Genomic DNA, 22,335 nt, shown 5'->3' on the forward strand with positions numbered 1-22,335 from the left:
GATGTATTGATGTGAAGCGGTCTTTTTTTTTTTTTTTTTTTTGCAACTAAGGTGCTTTACTTTCTGCTTGTTTCATATCTCCGTATATGTGTTTGTGTGTGCAAATGTATCTTCTTTATATATATATATATATATATATATATATATATATATATATATATATATATATATATATATATATATATATGTGTGTGTGTGTGTGTGTGTGTGTGTGTGTGTGTGTGTGTGTGTGTATGAAGAAATATATATTAACTGCACTCTCTTCAACTTTTTTTTCCAATTATTTATAATGTCCCATATAGTTCGAGGTTATTGTTATGAACAACAACTCTACTGTAAATAACAAACCTTGTAATGCATTTATTTGATTTTTTTTTTTTGAAGACTGCCTAGATAAAAAAAAAAAAAAAAAAAAAACTTATAAAAAAACAAGGTGAATGGCAGAACTGATTTGAGTTTTATTCACTCTGTGTATGGGCATCCCTCCTCCCACCCCTCTCCTCTGAAACAAGCGCATCTGACTCTTTTTGAGCTGCTGAACATCTGCACGCATTGAACACTGAGCAGTCTGTCAGCAGCTGCCACACAGTCTAGAAATGCCAAATTGCTTAGCATATGAATGTGAGGAAGATGGGGACCTGTGTTGCAGAATGCTACTGCCCATATACACCGCTTCCCCTCTAGTGTACTAATCCTGCAGCTTCGCGTCTAGTTAAGTGAGAAGTAAAATGTCTGGGAGCGAGTTGAGGAGGAGCAGGAGAAGAGGAAAAGGGGAAGAGGGGAGGAGGGGGAAGAGGAGGAGGAAGAAGATTTGGGTTTGATGAAAGGAGGTGATAGCATAATAGGAAAGGAAAGCGACAGAGGGGGAAGTGATGGGAATGTCAGATTTGTAGAGGATGGAATCATTTACATCATTTACTTAAATAAAGATCCAGTTATATACATATATGTGTATTTTTGGAAAGCTTTTCTTTTTAGTAGCTAAGGTTGGAGCTTACTGAGACCTAGTTCAAATTTTTCCTTTCCCCCCCTCCCTTCAAGCCCCACTCACAAACACAGCACATTCTACACAATTGTACACACCAAGTGTAAACAATGTGTGACAGATAGCTCATCCCACCCTGCCTGGGCTGTTTGAATGTTGATCCATTCAGCAGGCCCTGCTTCTCCTGTCCGCAGCGTCCGTGATGAGTTACTACATGGATCCAGTTTCTTCCTACCCAGCTCTTCACCCCTGTGACCGTCTGGGCGCAACGGTAGGACCTCCGTCGTAAATTATCTCTGTGTTAGGGCTACCTACCACGCAGCTGGCTTGCAGTAAGAGGGGTTGAAGTCTGTGTGTGTGTGTGTGTGTGTGTGCGTGCGTGTGCGTACGTATGTCAGGAGCTCACTTTACAAGAATGTGTGCAGAAGTTGATGTCTGTGTGCTTAGCAACTCTGGATTCCATCAGTACATAAGGTGCACACACTTTCTGAAGAGCTTAATCCATCAGCATTGCAATAATACTGTTTCTGTTTGTACAGATTGTTCCTCAGGATTTCACTTACAATTAGGAAACAGTTGTTGAACAAGACAGCTTTTTCCCCCAGGTTGCACAACCGCCCTGCACCATGCGCTCCTATTTAGCAAGTAATATTGTAAATCATGAGACCTGCAGGCCTCTGACATTGCCACTAAACAATCAGACAATCCCTGTCGGCAGACACCTTTCCCCCGCAAAGCCAGCAATCTGTTTGGAAGAGCACCGAGGCTTCTTCCAGCCTCCGAAATGAGAACACCGAACACAGAGTCAGAGACAGTGGTAGGTGGGAACATTTGAATTCCTGTCAGGTGAGCATTTGAAGGGTGAAGGCCAAGGAGCGGCAAAATAAATGCCTCCATTTGTATGCAGAGCACCAGCACATTAGGATAATAGACTGAGGTTACATGCAAATGGCAACCCCTCCCTGGTCTGATAGACAATACGGAAGGATGCAGCTACAGAGTTCCTAATTGGCTCAGGTGGTGAGGCTTGCCTTTGAAATTGAGAAGACTGTATACCACAGTTGCTTGGTCGAAAGGTGAAGCCATGTCACATTGGTAACTTTGTTCTCTTGAATTTACATAAATTTTGGCAAAAACAAACAAAAAAAAAAAAAAAAACGGCTAGCCGTATGGGTGATGTATTTCATGTTTGCAATGAAGTGACTGTTGGATCCCAAAGACCTAGAGACAAACATAAGTTGTGAAAACTCATAGCTTCTTTTATTTGTAAAATACTTTGGCATTTCTTAGCAAAACTGTATTGTAATAATTTATTGTGTGAATTTTAATTGAGTGAACACATGATCGTTGTGATGTGTGACACGTCAGACACCAACGGTTCTTCCAATATATAAATGACCCTAAGCATTGTACCAAATTCGTTGAAAAATGGTTAAAACACAACAAAATCAATATTTTGAAGTAGCCATCGTACATTCTTCTGAGATACGCATATGCATTGGCACATCTGAAAAGGTGTGTGTGAGTAAGATGGCCTACAAACCCGACTCAAGTTAAAACAGTTCTGTCAAGAAGAATGGGTAAAAACATTCCATCGTTTAACAGATAAAGATTTAGGTTGCAATGGGACAAATACAAATTGTTTTGGCAATTCAACTGACCTGAAACAAGAGAAGCTAAGTCTGATTAATGGATTAGTTTGAAACCTTTGCAGTCCTAATTGCTGCTCTAAGATAAATACAGCGTTCTTTATGGCATAATATTCTCAGTTTCCACCTGTCTTCTAAGAGAAAAGAGCTTTCAGTAATGTTATTTTGGTAATAAAAACATTTTTTTAGGATTATTACAAACTGTTTTATTTTATTTGGCCATTCATGGTATGCTTCAGTCCCAATAAAATGGACCCAAATGCAATGTTACAAATGGCACATGGCCTCTACTTGTAAAGCACTTATCAAGTCCAGAGTACCCCAAAGCATTTCGCACTACATTCAGTCATTCACCGGTTCAGGCACACATTCACACTCTGACGGTGGTAAGTCACTGGATTGTTACGACAGCTGCCCTGCGGCAGTCTGACAGAGGTGAGGCTGCCCCACACAGCATGTATAAGTTGTCTCTCACTCTTTCAATGTTTCATTTTTACTACCGATTCCCAAATACAGGTCCAAGCTTAAGCACAGATCCACTCATCTAAAACTCACAATACTAGCTCAGACTTGCATAAGTATGCAAATTTGCATACTAGCACCAACTGGCTCATGAAAAATACTTTGTAACTTGAAATTGTTAAATTGTGTACTCTTCTCACCTTGAATTTGCCGGGGCTTTAATGATAGCATTATAGTACACAATGCTCAGTAAATGTGAGTAAATACACGAAGGTGAGGAACAAATTACTGAGACCACAATAATAAAATAAAAAAGACAATGAGAACTTGTTGAATACCAAAATGTCGACACCAAATTGCTACATTCAAGCCCCAGAAGTTCTAGGCATTTTCACTAAATTTTGAAGTCAGCCTGGCCTGCTGGAGATGCGACAATGTCAGTTGCATGAATAGGTGATGCTGAAAAGTTACTCTCTCAAAGATGTGCATCTCCATAGAAATGCAAGACTGATTCAAAATAGTTTGGCAGGGTTAGAACAGTGGGTTGTGAATCACAAGACTTTACAGATCAGAGAGACACTCTGTCTTGAAGTAGACCTGGAACAAGGACAATGCAGTTAATCAGTATGAACAAATGTGCTAAATATGTAAGAATTGCTTTCCTCGTGAAAAATCTAGCCAAAGAAGCACAGTCTAATAATCATAATAGGTTAAAAGAAGAAAAGTTTTTGGTACTTTATGGAAATAAAGCAGAGAGGAGTAGCAAAACATTAACAAAGGTGGAATATTCTGTATGTAAATTAAGGTAAAAAAAAATATTGTTTTCAAACCTACATAAACTGCTGGCCTGACATTGAAAGTTGATCTACACTCACACTGATCAAGAGATATCTCAGGTTTGATTTTATCATGTCTCTATGTTTGCGTAATCTAGAAATCTCCCATGTAGCTCCTTCCGTGCCTATCTAACTTACCCCACTTGCTGACAATCTCGATAGATGATAACAGCGCTCCATGCAAATCTCTCAAAGCTGCCCTCCCCGTTCGTCTGACCACATTAGTCATCCGTGAACCTGGATGATAAATGCTGCTCGGCCTAAACAGAGGCTGCTTATCAGATCACTCTGTCTGCCAGGCTGTCAGACACATAAATGACAAACAACATTTGGAAGTCTTGCATTGTGGTTAGTTTTCTTAAATTGCAAACGTGAAATAAATAAATGTCCGAGTAGTGAGACACTTTCTGGAGAAGTTTAAAAATGAAACACATTTGGTATTATGCCCATATACTAAAAATGGAAACACAGACTACATTAGTCATCTACTTATTATCATTCCAAAATGTAAAAATAATAATAATTTTTTTAAAAAAGAGCTAAAATGGCCTATTGGCTATTTCCCTCCCTGCATTCGCTGTATCCAAACAGAATCCAGTATCTCCTTAGGCTCCTGCATCAAGTGCTGACGTTAGACTCCCCCCCCTCATCTAGTTCAGCTTCTTGCATGAATGTTTCCATGATAAGCTGCTGTATAAACAAAATAAAACACACACAGCGAAGATAAACCCGATGAGTCAAATTTAGATGCAAGGCTTATCTGTACACGAAAACAAAGAAAAAATGCGTCTTTCAAAATCTACGGTTACTTTATAAGCAAAAGCCACCAGACAGATTTCTTTGTGTTAAGGTTTACAACATCCATGATGACGTATGGATTGTAACAAAACAACATCAAATATGTCACCATGAGAGACATTCAGAATCAAATTAATTACCAATGTACATTTTGACAGCTCTAAAAACAACACAATATTTGTAGTAGGAAGAGAGCAGACTTTGTTCTTCATCAACTGTCCCGTGCAGATCAATTATGCAACACTAAACATATATGAATGGAAGTTAACTGTGGAACGTGTGTCCTCTGTTTGTCTCCAGAGACAAAGTGGAGGAGTGGCAATGGGCCCTCAAAACCAGCTCCCAGGTGTGGTTCACCCCCAGCAGCAGTTCTACCCCTCACAACCAATTCATCCACATGAAATACCCCTTCAGGAGGTCCCAGAAGGCCATGACATGTGTCCCACAGGTAAGAGATAAGGAGACGGCTCCGGTCAGGTTACTATACAAGCTAAATAACCTCCTGCGTAGCCAATTACCTCCAAAGGTAGTCAAAGATGTAGATAAACTCCATCTGTGTAGAATTTATTCTGAGGGTAAATCCAGGTGTTCTGTGAAAGTGTCTTTGGTTTCTTAGAGAACATAAGTGAACAAATAACATCATGAGGACCGTAACATTTTCCTGTAAACTCAGAACTCATCTGGATCTTAAATTCAATCCTGAATCTAACATGTGAAGATTCAGTCCAGCTGAGTTCTGGGGCAAACAGATTTCCTTCTCCACAAAACTACAGCTATAGAAGCAAACTTTCACTTGAGCACACATGTGAAGTCTCAGCTTTGGCCTGCTCTTCCTGATCTGCCGCACAAGGGATGATGGTTATGCCGACCCTGAGGGGCAATGCCTTTACCAGACGCCCTCCAGTTCCTCTGTTCATCCTATCTCCCTCCTGTTGTATTTCTGGGGACAGAGACATTCCCTGAATATTTACTGTCCCCTCTCCTCTCATTCTAGATTGTATTTAATTGTTTTTCAAATCAGTTTTATTTTAAGCTAGAACATTCTTTCCAGTGCATTTCCCTGTGTTTGACTCTGGCCCCTTGTAGTCCTCAAAAGTGATTGATGCTGGTGGACTGGGATGCGCGCCATGGAAGGAGGGTGGGGGTGCCTGGGGGACACAAGCTTTCTTCCGTCACCTCCCTGTGCTGGATGCAAGGGGGCAAGACAGGGGGCCAAAGGGCGGCCATCTTTTTCCCAAGCCTCAAGTTTGGTCCCAGGAGAGGTGGCAGTGAAGGGAGGTGGAGTTCGAGGAAGGAGTTGGGGGGCTAAGTAACCAAATGTGTGTGTATGCATATTTGTGACTGAGAGGGAGTGAGGATTTGATGGGATTTGCTGATGTTTGTTGCCAGAGACACACTCCTTTGGAGCATTTGCTTCATTCCTCCCAGTGCTAAACTGTTGACGTAAACATTGCTGCGAAGTGGAAAGAAATGGCCGAGCGTTGACCTTTTATTTGCCGTCGTCCGCCACTCAAATCAAGGCAGACCGCATTTTTTACATTTTTAGACACCTGGAGATACTCAAGTCATTTGCATCTATGCAGGGGTGTCATGTGGAGTTGCTGAGGTTTCTGTGCTACAGGCGCAGGCCGTTATGAGTTGCTGTTAACCTCAAACGCAGCTAAAAAACCTCTGACACAGTCTCCACATGCTGAGCCGTTGCTTTGACTCATTTCTCTCAAACTCTTTAAAAGGCTCTTTCTTTTTCCAAATACAGTGCCAGATAACGGTGTTCAGACTGAGTTTGGTTTCTTTTTTTTTCTTTTTTTTTTTCATGCAACTATAAACTCCAATGTATTTTATCTCAACGCAAAGAACAGTTTTCAAAAGTAAAAAATAAATAAATAAATAGACTGAATGTTTCAATGTTAATTGTATATCAGTCTGGAGTTCAACTACATAATTCTAAAACATGTCTGAACCATTCCAGACAAAGGAACTGAGTTTTAGGGTTCTTGTCCTGCTGAAAGGCGAATCTCTGCCTCAATTTCAAGTCCATTGCAGCACTTATTAGTTTTTACTCAATGTTTATGCCATATGTGTGTTGCTTCACCTTATCACCAACTCTTACCGGCTTCCCTGACCTGCTGAAGAAAAGTTTGTCTGTAGTGTGACGCTTCCACCTTTACGTTTCAGGGTATAGGGTGACATTCAGCCTTAGTCACCTACACACGTAGGCCAAAGAATTGAACTTTAGTCTTATCTTAGCAGAGCACCTTCTTCCACATGTCTTGTTTGATCCCTATGATCTTTGGCAGGCTTCAAGTAGGACATCTTACGGCATTCTTTCAGCAACGGCTTTTTTTTTTTTTTTTTTTTTTTTTTTTTTTGTACGATTAGTAGTTGTCTTATCGGCACACGCTCAAAGCCAAACTGTGGATCATTGTTGCTCCTCCAGAGTTATAGGTGTTTTTGTCACTTTACAAACTGTACAAATTGAACCACATGGTATAACATGTTGAGAGATTGAGATATTATTTTATAATCTAACCCTGTTTTAAACCATATCCCTGACCTTCTGCATTCCTTGGTCTTCATAAAGCTATTTGTTCATATATGTTCTTTAACATATATTTTAGGTAACAGACCACCTGCATTCTTAATGCGGTTTAAATTACAAATAGGTAGACTAAGTTGTCTGCCTAGGTTGACTTGGCAAGACCAATTGATTGCATTGGATACTATTTAAGGAGTACCTGAGTAACATGGGGGCTGAATTGAAATGCCGTTTGGAAAGTATTCTTGTTCCATCTACTTGAATAATTTGATACTGATATGATTCTGATCAGTCACACTGAAACCAAATAAAATTTGTTGTAACAGATCAAAATGGGAAGAGGTTCAAAAGGTATGAATAGTTTTGCAAGAAATTAGAGGGGAGGCCAAAAGATCTCCCAACTCACTGTTAAAGAAATGCAGCAACAGTGTATTAGAGTTCTGTTTATGTTTTTGACAGTAATTGTGTGCATTGCTGTGTGTTTTTTATGAGGAAACTAATGACTGAAAGGTTTCTCTAAATTCATCCACCCAATCAAAAATGAAACAGAAGTTAAACCGAATAACCTTAATGTTGCCCCCTCTACCACAAATATTAAAATAAACAGTAAAATATTCTTACAAGTCCCACATGTTTTATTCAAACTAAGCTGAACTGTTCAAATCTCTCTTTAAATTTAAACATTTTAACAGCACTTTTTTTTTTTTGCCTAAAGGACATGTTTTTAAGTAGACAAAGTGTTTTTGCAGATATATGTTTAGCTTTCAGCATACATGCCTCAGAACTAAGACTTATTGCAATAGTTTTGATTCCACATAACATGTTGGCTTTTTACTTAAAAGGTTTAAAATGTTGGATCTAATATTACTTTTCTCATTGCAAATAGATTAAGTGTTTGCTAAATGAAATGTGACAGTGTGAGAAAGAAACAGTTCAGAACAGATGTGAGGTTGGGGGGGTGGGGGGGGGAGTTGAAAAAAAGAAGAAAAAAGAAACTTTGTATGTTTGGCCCTGAGCCCAATGTCACACACACTCCTTCCTGACGACAGCCATGCCATAGTGTTGTTTATACAGCTCCACTCTTCAACCATCCAACACTTACACCAAGGGAACCTGCTGTAACTTCCCACTTTGGAAATTATTTATATGTGTCTGCAAGGGAAGACAAGAATGAAAGAAAAGAAGATGAAGTGTGTTTGTCTGTGCAGTCTCACTGAAATCCAGGCGCAGCTACATCCTACATATATGTGTGCATCCTGCTAACATCATGCAGTGATGCACACTCTATGTATTCATTCATTAAATTCACACCCTGCACTCTGGCGAGTATTGTATTACAGCATCCTTCCATTCAGTAAAGCCGAAACACACACACACACGCACGCAAGCGCACACACGCAGATAGTACACACATCCACTCCCAGGCACTTGTGAGTTCAGTGTACATTTAAACATGCACTCACATTTAGTGCATGGAGCCACAGCTGTGATCTGCCTCTCAGGGACCATTGGCCTGCGTTTTATTTGATATGATTTGACAGCTGGACAGTCGGAATAGGAGGGGACTTGTGGGGGATCAAGCAAAAGGGAGAGGGAGGAATACAGTTTTAGGAGCAAGGACGGATAAGGAAATGGGATAAGACACAGGACCGCAACAGTGACAGTGGGAGGAGAAGAGAAGAAGAGGAGGATCTGAGATGTGGAGCTCTGGCAGTGGTGATGGTGGGGAGAGGAGTGGAGGGAAAGAGGGAGGGAAGGGGGGGCCCCGTCTCTGATGAGGGGCACGTCCTCACGGGCGCAGGCCCATTTTTTATTTCTAAAAGTAAACAGGCAGCCTGCTGGGGTCCGGGGGGTTATGGGAAAGGAGGAAACAGTGATGCTAATCAGACCAGTGCACACTTCCCCCTCTAACAATGTAACAAAACAAGAGTGGAAACGCGGAAAACCAACAGACAACTGTGGAGGAATGGGTTGCATAGCTGCCTTGGTCCTATATTTGAACCGCGCAGTATGATGTAAACACCCAGGCTAGTCAATTAACAGAGGAAAGAGACAATCTGTTTCTACCAGCTGGGACATTTGTAGATTTTAGCTTTAGGCTTTGCTGAGTGAGAAGTGGAATTTAGTAAAACAGCATTACACTGGATCCTTATCCTCCTTCTTGAAACAGGCTCTGAGAAGTGACACATCAAAGGAAGCCGTTGGTCATTTTCCTTTTACAACCCACTTTGTTAATAATAAGTCATGATAGTCATGATCTACTCATACTTTTTTTTGTTATCTTTTGCTAATGATTAGCTGCTGTGTTAGCCATGAACACTACCTGAAAAACTGACCTACCTTTTTTAAGTCTCATTTTACTTTTTTTTTTTTAAACTTATCCAATGGAAAATATGAATGCAACAACTCAGCTTAAATTGTGAGCTCTTCACCTGCTGGGGTCTGAACTCCAAGCCTCATAACTTCCTCCTGATCCGTATCTGAAGTAGAAATCTGTGATAGAGTTTAGATTGGACTTTAAAAAAAATCCAACCTGATTCAGACCAAACACATAGGCATTGTGTCCAAGTTCAACCCAACCCAACTGATTAATTTAACTGGAGGCCCGAGGCTGAATTAAATCAAACACATTATTTTCATTACGATTTTACTGCTTTCATTAAAAGTTGCTAACAGTTAGTGTCTAACACATAGTTTGCAAAACGGCACAGTAAAACACAAACTGTTTGTTATGGCTGACAGCAAAGATGGGATCAGCCTATATTGGCTTTAATCATGAGCAAAATACCACCAGTTTGAAAGTGATGTAATTGGCTGCAGTTGGGAGAGAAAGCCTCAACGTGGGGAAGCAACATAGAAGAAGCCATTCAACAACAATATGAGTCTCCAAATGATTAAAACAGAGACAATATTTGTCAATAGTTGCTGTTTTGAAATACTTATATATATATATATATATATATATATATATATATATATATATATATATATATATATATATATATATATATATATATATATATATATATATAAGTATATATATATATAAGTATATATATAGAAGTATGTCTATATACTTCTATATATATATATATATATATATATATATATATATATATAGAAGTATATATATAGAAGTATATATATAGAAGTATTTCTATATACTTCTATATATATATATATATATATATGTATATATATATACAGGTGCTGGTCATAAAATTAGAATATTGTGATAAAGTTCATTATTTTCCATAATGTCATGATAAAAATTAAATTGTCATATATTTTAGATTCATTGCACACCAACTGAAATATTTCAGGTCTTTTATTGTTTTAATTTTGATGATTTTGGCAAACAGCTCATGAAAACCCAAAATCCCTGTCTCAAAAAATTAGAATATTATGAAAAGGTTCTCTGAACGAGCAATAAAAATAATCATCTGAATCAACAAAGTAACTCTAAACACCTGAAAAAGATTCCTGAGGCCTTTAAAAACTCCCAGCCTGGTTCGTTACTCAAAACCGCAATCATGGGTCAGACTGCTGACCTGACTGCTGTCCAGAAGGCCATCACTGACATCCTCAAGCAAGAGGGTGAGAAACAGATAGAAATTTCTGAACGAATCGGCTGTTTGCAGAGTGTTATATCAAGGCACCTCAGTGGGAAGTCAGTAGGAAGGAAAAAGTGTGGCAGAAAACGCTGCACAACGAGAAGAGGTGACCGGACCCTGAGGAAGATTGTGGAGAAGGGCCGATTCCAGACCAAATTAAATTTTCATCTCCATAAAACTTTTCAGCAGATGGAAGCATGAAGTGCTCCAAAATCTTCTGATAGCGGCTGCATTGATCCTGCCCTTGATAAAACCCAGTGGACCAACACCAGCAGCTGACATGGCACCCAGACCATCACTGACTGTGGGTACTTGACACTGGACTTCTGGCATTTTGGCATTTCCTTCTCCCCAGTCTTCCTCCAGAGTCTGGCACTTTGATTTCCGAATGACATGCAAAGTTTGCTTTCATCCGAAAAAAGTACTTTGGACCACTGAACAACAGTGGTCCAAAGTGCTGCTTCTCTGTAGCCCAGGTCAGGCGCTTCTGCCGCTGTTTCTGGTTCAAAAGTGGCTTGACCTTTGACCTGGGGAATGCGGCACCTGTAGCTCATTTCCTGCACACGCCTGTGCACAGTGGCTCTGGATGTTTCTACTCCAGACTCAGTCCACTGCTTCCCCCAAGGTCTGGAATCGGCCCTTCTCCACAATCTTCCTCAGGGTCCGGTCACCTCTTCTCGTTGTGCAGCGTTTTCTGCCACACTTTTTCCTTCCTACTGACTTCCCACTGAGGTGCCTTGATATAACACTCTGCAAACAGCCGATTCGTTCAGAAATTTCTATCTGTTTCTCACCCTCTTGCTTGAGGATGTCAGTGATGGCCTTCTGGACAGCAGTCAGGTCAGCAGTCTGACCCATGATTGCGGTTTTGAGTAACGAACCAGGCTGGGAGTTTTTAAAGGCCTCAGGAATCTTTTTCAGGTGTTTAGAGTTACTTTGTTGATTCAGATGATTATTTTTATTGCTCGTTCAGAGAACCTTTTCATAATATTCTAATTTTTTGAGACAGGGATTTTGGGTTTTCATGAGCTGTTTGCCAAAATCATCAAAATTAAAACAATAAAAGACCTGAAATATTTCAGTTGGTGTGCAATGAATCTAAAATATATGACAATTTAATTTTTATCATGACATTATGGAAAATAATGAACTTTATCACAATATTCTAATTTTATGACCAGCACCTGTATATATGTCAAACAGGCCATATTGTGTGTTCTCTTTTCCAGAGTACCGCAAGTTTTATTTCTAGGAAGTGTTGTGTGGTAAGTTCCCTCTGCTAATGCAATGACTCATTGCAGATCTTAGCTGGAGAACACACAGTTCCAAAAGCTACGCAATCACTGATGGGACATGATGCAACAGATGCCAGCTCATCAGGAAAGGTGGTGCTTTAATAAACCCTTAGAGAGATTTCCCCTTTGTTTGAATGAATCGTAAGGCATGATTATATTCTCTGCTATGTCTAATGAGAGTGAACTAACAATTGTTGTCGTGAATATGTGTGAATACGTGGGAATTCATGCGAATTCGTGTGAATTTGATCTGGACATAAAAGAGTCCAGATCAGTCCGTGGTAGCTTGAGGTCATCTATTAAATGGAAGAAGACAGTTTATCAAAAAGAACATCAGCTGCCTCTAGTCTGCTACTGTATGCCTGATTTATAGTACCATTTCTTTGAGTGTTACTGTTGACTGTAATGCACAGTAAATTAAAAACACATACTTACCAAATAACCCTCTAGCTCTGAGGTAGAAGAGGCTCTTCTCAAACTGAGCTTCTAAAAGTGAGGAGGGAGGGGAAGACAGAGAGAGGGAAGTCTGGGAGGCAAAGAGCCTCACAGGGGGGTGGGGATAATTGAATTATCAGCACAATGGAGTGATGGGGGGCACGTGGTGCCACTAATGGAGGAAGAGATGTCCTTTTTAGCGAAGCTAATTGTTCAGAAAAGAGCTGAGCCTTTGTTCAGGGAGGCCCCCGCTACTTTCCCAGTGCACTTACATGCACATTATTCAGTAGCAGATGCGCACACCATCGCATGCTATCGGAAGATACTTTGGAATGTGAGGCCTAGGGAAGAGATGTACACGAGCACGGCCACACGCTCATGTGTGCAGGGTTCTTTTCTCAACTGAGCGTCTGATCTCAGCAGGAGTGCATCCAGCCTGTGGCACCTTCACACAGATAGAGCTGTGACTGAGCTCCCAGACAGCGGCCACAAAGACCCCACTGTTTTACTGTTTGACTGTCTGCCCTCTTTCTCTTTGTCCCTATGAGTGCGTGTCCGTGTGTGTGTGTCCATCACCCGTCTGTGTGCATGCTTGAGTGGCTATAAATGAGTGTCTGATTGATGACATGCTAAATGGTGTCTATTCACATGCCATACCGAACACATCACGTCATACTCTATCTTTTGTCTGAGACATGTTTCAGTGTAATCCTACATATGGATCACCATTTAGCAGTCTTACAGACATGAAGTGGGGGGGGGTGGGGAGAACTCAAAAGACTTTGAGCAGAACTAACCCTTGCAACCTGCTGGGAGGGTGCCAACATCAAACACAAATATCACTTGACAGCTGTACGGATTGCTCTAAATCGAATAACCTTTCCGTTAACTCTGTGAAAAGCAGCAGGTGCAACGGTTACATCTAAGGATTACAGACAGGCAGGCAACGCAGATGTGCCAATGAGAGACAGTCGGCAGCGGCAGAAAGCAGCAAGCAGCAAGAAGAGAGGGAGAGAGAGAGAACTGCTTTAGCCGGTGGCTGCTGCGCTGCAGCACAAATGAGTGAAGCCTGCTAACTGTCAAAACCATGGAAACAGCATTTGCCAGGTGAAGATCGGAGATGCTGAAACCAAACTTCTTTGATCGGAGACAGGTCTAGTACAAACACTGGATGTCTGTTTTCTGACTGGAAGACAATTAACAATCACATTGACTAGACAGGAAAAGACACAGTTTGTTTTAACAATAGTTGCTTAGAACAAAAACTTCCTAGGCTAATATAAAATTGGCTGCTGTGTGTTTAACCAGTGTTGATTGTGCTCTTTATTTCCCTCTCATCTTTTGCTATTCATTGGGAATAGCAAAAGATGAGAGTTTTATAGTGACATTGGATCTGAGATCATTGCATAAAACAGGTTCTGTTAAAAGGATATAATCACTTAATGTCTCACTTCTCCTAGATACTCTGTGTCTTTGTTCAGTATAAATCCAGATTGATTGCCCCGCAGGATGACGCTTAGGACTTGTCAGGCAAGGCCTATGAGATCTCAAAATCATCATTGCAGTTTATAATACAGTACTATTGTATTAAACTTCAAATTGTCACTTACCCAAAAAAAGCAAACAATAAGAACACTCCTGATGGGGAAAATCTGAGGGTTGAGCAGTACTGAATTTAGTATCCAATATGGCTGCTGTACATGTAAAACAGGAAATGTAGCAAACATCGCTTAAGTTTGCATCTCTTCAAACTGGTTGCACATAGTGTTGGTTATGAAAATGTTATGTATGTTTGTTCAGATAACATAAGAAATAAATTGCCAGGGGTTTGCATTGCTAAGACTAGTTAGAAACTAAACAACTGGAGACTCTCATTGGTTTTCCAACTCAACTTGAACACACTATACTCTGGTAAAACATAATTTTCAGCTCTGATTTTAAGGACAAATCCATTGCGGGATAACTCCCAGATGAATCAGTCGAATAATCATCAAAGTGACATTCACATTTACTGCTATAGAAGTTACTACTTTACTCCTAGCTGCAAATGCCTCAGTTGTTTAACTCTATGCAAAGGTGGCAAAGTGTTAAAGGTTCAATAAATAGAATTAGAATAAAGTTTGGGTTTGAAAGTGTTTTGAGATGGTAAAACTCTGTTTTAGTTTTGGCTTTAGCTTGGACTTGTCATTCATATTTATAAATAATCTGTATATATAAATGAAAACAGCTTTTGGTAAGCTGTTGACTGCTTTTAACCTTTTGCCAGAGCTTCACCTCAAATTTCCTGAAATATCCCATTAATAACACCAGTTGTGGTCTAAAGAATGGATTTGTGATAAAGGAAGGAGTTTACTTTTATACTGTCATATTTCATGCTGAATCAGTTGTTATAACCTTTTGCAAAGGGAGAAAATGAGCAAAGCGGAAAATTAAATTAAATTGGCTTTTTGCTGCAGTTAAACTGATTTCGGTAAGTAAAACCAAAAGGAAGTCCAAAGTAAAATGTCCTACAGTGACTCCAGACTCAATGTTAGTCAGCAATGCCATTAAACCTTAAATGGCTGCCCTCGGGCGCAAAGGAACCCAGGCTGTCCTTCTAAGAACAGAAATGAAGGGAGTTCATTAACAGAAAACAAAGAGGTTCAGTCAGAAAGAGCGAGCGAGTGATGGTCAGGCTAGCTGATGTGAATTGAGAAGTACTGTTCCATTCTTTTCCACCCTCAGCCCCTCTGGTGAGGCAGCTCTTCTCAATACAGAATCCGCTAGTGCTCCTCTCAGATGAGACTGCTATCATGCCAATGAAACCTGATACGGGGCGGCTAATGGAGCCAGTGAAGTACCACCGGTTTAAAAATCCATATATGATCAATAATCCTGGCTCCCCTGTCTCTTTCCAGATCATCCCATTTAGAAATACATGCATGAGGCACATGCACAGGTATTGTAATAACGGGCAAGCTGTCAGTCACAATGAGGCTGGTTGCTTAGAAAATAGGAGCCTGATGTAGAAACCATGTAGATTGTTTCAGTAATGAACTTCAGATAGATAGTACTTGCATCATTCCTCATCTATCCTGTACATTCAATTTTCTTGTTGTTGTTAAAAGCAATAATATTAGAATCTGTTATTAGAGTTTCTGTTGCCATGGGAGATAGCCCCTAATGGCAGAGCCTTGTGCACAGACTTACTGCGGCTGGAGAGCCCAATCTTTCTCTTGTCGTTGTTCATTTTCAGTGGCAGAACAAGATTTTGATTCAATTTCCAGTAAGACATGACCATTGTTCCTAATTACTGTCAATATGAAAGCACAAAACTTCATAAAAAGGGGCTAAATTAGAACTAGAGCACCCAGTTTACCTTAGGAAACTGGATTTTCATTGATGATCATGGTGACAGCAGGCCTGGTTTGGCAGATTTTATTGTTAGATTAAAATTAAAGTTAGAAAGACTACACTATTTTTAAACTTTACCTAGGTGGATATGTGCATCTATTTGTGAAGCTGCATTTTAGGCACTGTTAACTGATTCAGTAATGTGAAGTAAATAGACATGGCAGGTTTTTATTGATCTGTAAGAGGCGAACAGGAAATACTCTGAAGTGTTTATGGGGGTGAATTATGGGGAAGGCTAGGCTTGCCCAAGACTTTAAAGAGATGTTTTGAACGAAAGACACTATACCTTAACATGAATTCTTTTTCTATTTTACCCCTGTCAATTATTTAGTTTTCAGTCATAATTATACAAATACCAGGGCTTACAACACAGTGGAGAGTAACTAAACTGTGGCCATTTATTGTGTTATTTTTGGTCCCATTTAGAGACAGAGTGTCGGTTTTTAATATGAGTAATAGTGTCGTCTCCTCAGAGTTGCAGGGCCTGTGGGTGGCGAAACAACGCTCTAAGCAGTTTTCTGCAAGAAGTACTAGTATGCACTTTGGGTGACCAATGATGTTAAAGTAACTGATTCCTTGCTAAAATAAAGAACTATTTTGATCTTTTTAAGGACTTTCACTAGTATTTAGCTATGTCTAATTGAAAACTGTAGAAGTGTAAGTTGGCAAGAGTTACACTGATTAATATTACAGTAAACACAGATACTTTAAAGCCCAATTTGAGACAATGTCAATGTCAAACATAGGCAATGTAAGGTAACACTTTATTTGAAGGGGGGTGAATAAGACTGACATGACACTGTCATTAACATGACATAACACCTGTCATGAACATGAATAAGCCTTCATGAATATTTATGACTGTTGTCATAAAGTGTCATTCGGTAAATTATGACACTTTTAATACAAAATTGACATTATTCAAAATGTCTTTGTTATGACAACTTGACATTAACCAAGAAATCATTACTGTTTAAACTTTATCTTTAATAACATAAAGATACCTAATTTTTAAATTGCAATCAGTAATACTTTTATAACAGATTTATATCAGTAATGATTTCTTGGTTAATGCCAAGTTGTCATAAAGACATTTTGAATAATGTCAACTTTGTATTAAAAGTGTCATAATTTACCGAATGACACTTTATGACAACAGTCATAAATATTCATGAAGGCTTATTGGTGTTCATGACAGGTGTTATGTCATGTTTATGAAAGTGTCATGTCAGTCTTATTCACCCCCTTCAAATAAAGTGTTACCCAATGTAATTATGTAGGCACTTTAAAACAGTTTGTGATGTGTGCACTTTCCATGTCAACAAAAAATATGATTGTATGTGACATCAAAAATAGTTTAGAAATCAATTCAATCATCATTCTAGCTATCCAACTTTGCACCAAGACTAATTGTTAGAAAATTAACATTCACTGAGTTTCTTTAGATTTCTGACCAATCACATTTATTTATTTATTTTTCTGGATACGTTTTGTGCTTGGCGTAGACACTTTTGGTTGCACATAGAAAAGGGGGCACCTGCCCAGAGTGCAATGCACACAAGAACTGTCACTGTTATTCTGGAAACCTTGAACCATTCATGTTTCATCTAACATTTTGTTGTTTTGCAGCTACCTAATAAGCCAAGAATGAGGCAAGCAGACTACCGGACTGCAGTGCTTCACACTGTTTATTACATAAACATTATTAGTGATGAGGTGCAAGTTGTAAACAATTTTACTATCAGCCTTAACTATATTTGACTGTCATAGCAATGTCAGTCCTGTCCTCTGCACCAGGAAGAAGATGCCGAAGTAAATGTTTCATTTGTAAGCAAAGTTTGTTTCTACTGAAGTTAGACTCCAAACATCATGGCTCAAAATACCAAGAATCAAAGCCTTTTAATAAACTCTTTGCAGTGTCGTTTAAAATCATTTGCCTAAATAATGAACAAGTCATTCAAGGCACTCAACACTGAGCCCTACTTTTTAAAACTGTCTTCATGTTCTTGGAAAAAGAGGAATTTTCGGGAACGAGTCATACGTTTGATGACGTCCTGTGGTCTTGGCAAGAGTATTTTCACACTACAAAATGAGGGGGTGTGATCGGCTCTTTGTGTGTGTATGAGTGGGAGGGTGGGATGGTAAGAGTGGGACATAGTAATTGAATTGTGAATCAACTGGCAAGTCAGCCCCTCAAACACCGCCCCCTTCGACAGTCGCAGCGCTTCGGGTCTGTGCAAAATGCAACGCCCATGGCTAGAGATACAGAGTGAGTGAGTGAGTGAGTGAGTAAGAAAGAACGAGGAAAAGAGGGAGTGTGTGTGTATGCATCGGTGAGGGAGAGAGACAACGAGATAAGTTAGAGTAAAAGAATCTTATTCGTGTTGTAGTGTGAGGAGAATAGAATTAGAATCGCCAAAGGAGGAGCAGATTTTACCCACTTATTGAGTTTTTCCCCCTCTTTTGGAGCTGTTAATATAATAATAAAAAAAAAGGAACGCGGCATTTTTTTTTTTCAAACCACGCTGATCTGATGATCATGACGGCAGCTGTCGATATGAAACCGACGTTAACGATCATAAAGGCTGAAAAGATGGACGGTGAGTAAGACAACTCTTCCTCTTATTAAGCGCTTTGACAGTTAGCACGGGACTAACATCACTCCTTAGATGTTTTTTTTGTTTCTCGTAGCTAAGGCGACCCGGTCGGTGACAGATTACGTTAATGAGTAAAGCACAGCGCTGATTCTCACCAATTAGACGCGCTAAAAGTAAGGGGACAAAACGTCCTGGACGCCTTTAATGTACTAAGACTGTTTTGTTGCTCAATATTGGAGAACACGCAAAGAAAAACGCTGTCACGCCTGAGGCTCCACAGTCATGCAATAGGCTGTACCGTACTGTATGCGTGTTTCGCGTCATTGTTATTGAATGCATTGGGCTGTGAACTTTACATTAGGCCAAACGTGCATTTCCTATAATCTTAAAGTTTTGCGAACACTTTGCATCACTTACTTAAGATTAAAATAAAGTTTAAACGTGATAGCATATCACCTAGCTGGGATATGTTTGTGAAACATGGCATTTTTGAGTATCTTACTTTTTCCCATTCTGAATTTTTGATCTCTAATTGAGACATTGCTCATATTTAGTTCATAGTTATGTTTTTTGTTTGTTTTTTTTTTTAGATTATGTTGTGCAACTTATTCCCTTCTCCTACCCATCTCTACATATCCCATGTCATGCAGGGTAGAGCTTTGACTTTTCACCTTGGAGACAATCAGTGGTCCCTAATAACCCCCCTCTCCATTGCCTCCCTTTCCTCTGTCCTCACTACCTTCGCCTCCTCCTCCTTCTCCTAAGTGGCTGAAATGGAGTATCCAGAGGAAAGGAGAGGCAGGCTGAGGTGATGAATCTGCACTGCTGAGGCTTGCCTCTCCAGCTCTTGGCTGGCTGGAGGGATTATACAAGCAGTAGTGATGGGTTTGGCCACAGTTTTGAGCTGTTTTGGATTTTAAAACATTGTATGGTTTCACTTCTTGTACTTAAAGCTTTTGTTTGATTGATTTGCATTTTTCACTTTTTTTTGTTGTTGTTTTTACATCAATGTTCCCTGCCTGTTCACACCTCAGGTGGCGTTTTGAGTCCTGTTAGCTGAGCAGCAAGCTATAGTAACAATGCATTATGGAAATCTGACACTAATTGCCAGAGTTGACCGACTAAAGGAGCAGTGATTCACCGCAATAACCAGCTTCTCCCGACTGTCAATACCTGCGGAGCAAAGCCTAAATACACATATACCTTGCAAACACAAAAAAAAATGTGCTGACAGGCGTGGTTATGTTGCCAGAGCGTAGCGCTATCTTGCAAAACCATTTCACAATGCTCGGCCCCTCTTACTCTCACTTGGGTGCACTCGGGTCATAGCAAGCCTGCGAAGGAGGAGTTCAAAACCCAAGTGAAACTTGCTCCAACTGCCTCCACATATACAGTTGTGTTTACTTTTTGTTGTTACTATGCTTACAAGATAAACGCACTCCCAGTGTCTAAAGCAACATAGTTGAAGACAAGTTCAGCCTTAAACTTCTAAAAAGTTTAAGGGTGAGTTGAAATGCCATCATTTACAGTTTTTTTTTTTTTTTTTTTCTTAGAAGGATGTGCTGGACTGCCACCGAGAAGCAGTGGACGTTTCTGCTGAAACGTCCACTGCTTCAATAAAAAGAAAAAGAAAGAAAAAAAAAGCAGTGTTGCTAAGTTAGAACTGCAGCAGTCACCTTTTCTGCGAAACACCTGCATCAGTATACGGTTTATGTGTTTATGTTTACACCCTGCTATCATGCTTAGGCTATTTCCAGCCCACCTTACTATACTATTTGTTTTCTTTTGTGACGGAAGTGCTGCCAGTGTCGGCTTTCGTGGGGCTGTCCTCACCCTCCAGCTGAGGTAATTTCTTTCAAAGCGCTCACACAACGCCAGGGTCAGAGGTACAACCAAACACAGCTTCTAATGTTTCCCCAAGCTCTTATGCTGTCCCTCACCCCTCTTCCCTAGTGCTACAGTGAGTAATTCCCAGCAAAGTACACTTCTTTTTTTTTCTTTTCTTTTTTTCATGGTAACCCAGACCACGATATTTTGCTACTGACAACTCTGTGTAGCCATAACAAAACTTAGCTTTCCAGAGGTGGTGTTGAAAAGCTGGTCTGTAGGAGTACAGCACAATCAAGCAAAATTTCATACAGTTGCTAATGAAAAGACTTGCCAATCATTTACAGGATGAGACATACTTTTCGGTTTTCTCCCACTTGACTGCTTGGTTTCATAAGACCTGGAATTTGGGGTTCAGTGGCTGACTGGAATGCTTCCGAGCATGCCCTGCTGGGTGGCATGCATGGACGCATGGAGAGACCTTGAAGGGAGGCTCACTTTTATCTGATCAACACAGTGCAGCGCTGATGCTCATGTAGCAAGGCCTTATATGGCATCTACTTCCATGCCAGGCACATACAGTACAAGCACATACAAGCCATGCCACAGAGATGATTTCCAGAACTACGTCAGACTTTCTTCTCTGTGGAGATTCCCACTTTGCGGCTTTATGGAGCAAGGACAGAGAGTTGCATAAGGTTCCAGTTTTATTATCATGTATTGTGTCAACGCTACTTCAGTGGCACAGTGTAATATATGGCAATATTTGAGAGTGTGTGGCTTGTTAGCAGCTGTGTAAACACTGTTTGGGTGATCCTAACCCTTCTTCATGTGGTCTGTCTGTGAATCTCACCAAGCAGTGCAAATAATTTCCTTTTTTTTTTTTTTTAAGTGAAACTGAGGCTGATCTGGTTGCAAGAATCAGACCTTAGTTGTTCACATCAGTTCATTACACCACCAAAATTGTATCAGACAGTCTTTGACCAGACTGTGTTTTGACCTTCAGTGCTGTAGGTGCTAACTTTGACAATTGGCCTCCCTGTGCTGGCCAGCATGAAGTGGAGGTCTGTGCTTTTCCACAATGACCTTGTCTTTCTTTACTTTCCGTGCTGTACATTAAATCTATGAAACGGGTTATTCCCCCTATTCAGTCAGTGCTTCATTCATTGCTTCTTGACTGAGTCTATCTTCTGCACATAAAGCCATGTACTGCGTAGGTCCTTTCACAATGCTTCCCTAGTGACTACACGCCTTAATTTTTGCTTATAAAGCTTAGTCATAAAGTAAGGCGTGTCAGTAGCAGATACAGCACTCTACTAAATAATAAACATATGTAGAATCAGGATCTTAAGGTTTAAAGAACAACCAAGGTGTGGTCAGTTTGATAGCCGTAAATGGTCTGAATGAACAGTAATCCGAATGCAATGCATCTCCTGGAAGCCTTCTGTCTACACCGTCTTATTGACTCACTTTTCACAAAAACAATAAAAAACCAAAACAAATAAAAAAAATAAAATACTTGGGTAGGGGAAGTCTAGCACAAACAAGAGTTTTTTTGTAACTCTATAGTCAATTACCCACCCACTCGTCCTCAAACGATTCTCCCCCACTTTTCTCCCCCCCCCCCCCCAATGTTTCCATTTCTTTCTGTTGGCCACATGAGTTTTTCTCACGACTCCTTGATGTGGGATACTGTGAGTTCCTAGTGAGCGTACTTCGTCCCATCCCCAGTCATTCCTAGCGTGTAATCCCTGAGTCATGGCACTAGACGCCTGCTGCACCACACGCCACTGGCTCTCCGATGGTGAGTCTGTTTGACTGTGTTTTTGCTATCCCGTCATGCCTGTGCCCTCTTTACATTACCAGCCTTACCGAACCCATTCTGGCACAGTTTGATACAAAATTTAA

General features: G+C 40.1%; 1 protein-coding gene across 3 annotated transcripts in view; it reads left to right on the top strand.

Moving 5' to 3' along the window:
- The first annotated feature begins 1,159 nt into the window (after positions 1-1,159).
- Positions 1,160-22,335, top strand: part of ets1 (ETS proto-oncogene 1, transcription factor) — a 41,360-nt gene continuing 20,184 nt past the window's right edge. The window contains exons 1-2 of one of the 3 annotated variants that reach the window (XM_014969836.2): positions 1,160-1,256; positions 5,031-5,178. In XM_014969836.2, coding sequence (XP_014825322.1) covers positions 1,188-1,256; positions 5,031-5,178 — 217 coding nt within the window. In that variant the 5' untranslated portion in view covers positions 1,160-1,187. Of the gene's footprint in view, positions 1,257-5,030; positions 5,179-18,231; positions 18,604-22,335 lie in introns of those variants that run through there. The other 2 variants (XM_014969838.2, XM_014969839.2) reach the window with 2 other exon arrangements.

The sequence above is a fragment of the Poecilia mexicana genome, unplaced genomic scaffold, assembly GCF_051168715.1.
Source record: "Poecilia mexicana isolate PSO_F unplaced genomic scaffold, ASM5116871v1 scaffold_13, whole genome shotgun sequence".
Taxonomy (NCBI): Eukaryota; Metazoa; Chordata; class Actinopteri; order Cyprinodontiformes; family Poeciliidae; genus Poecilia; species Poecilia mexicana.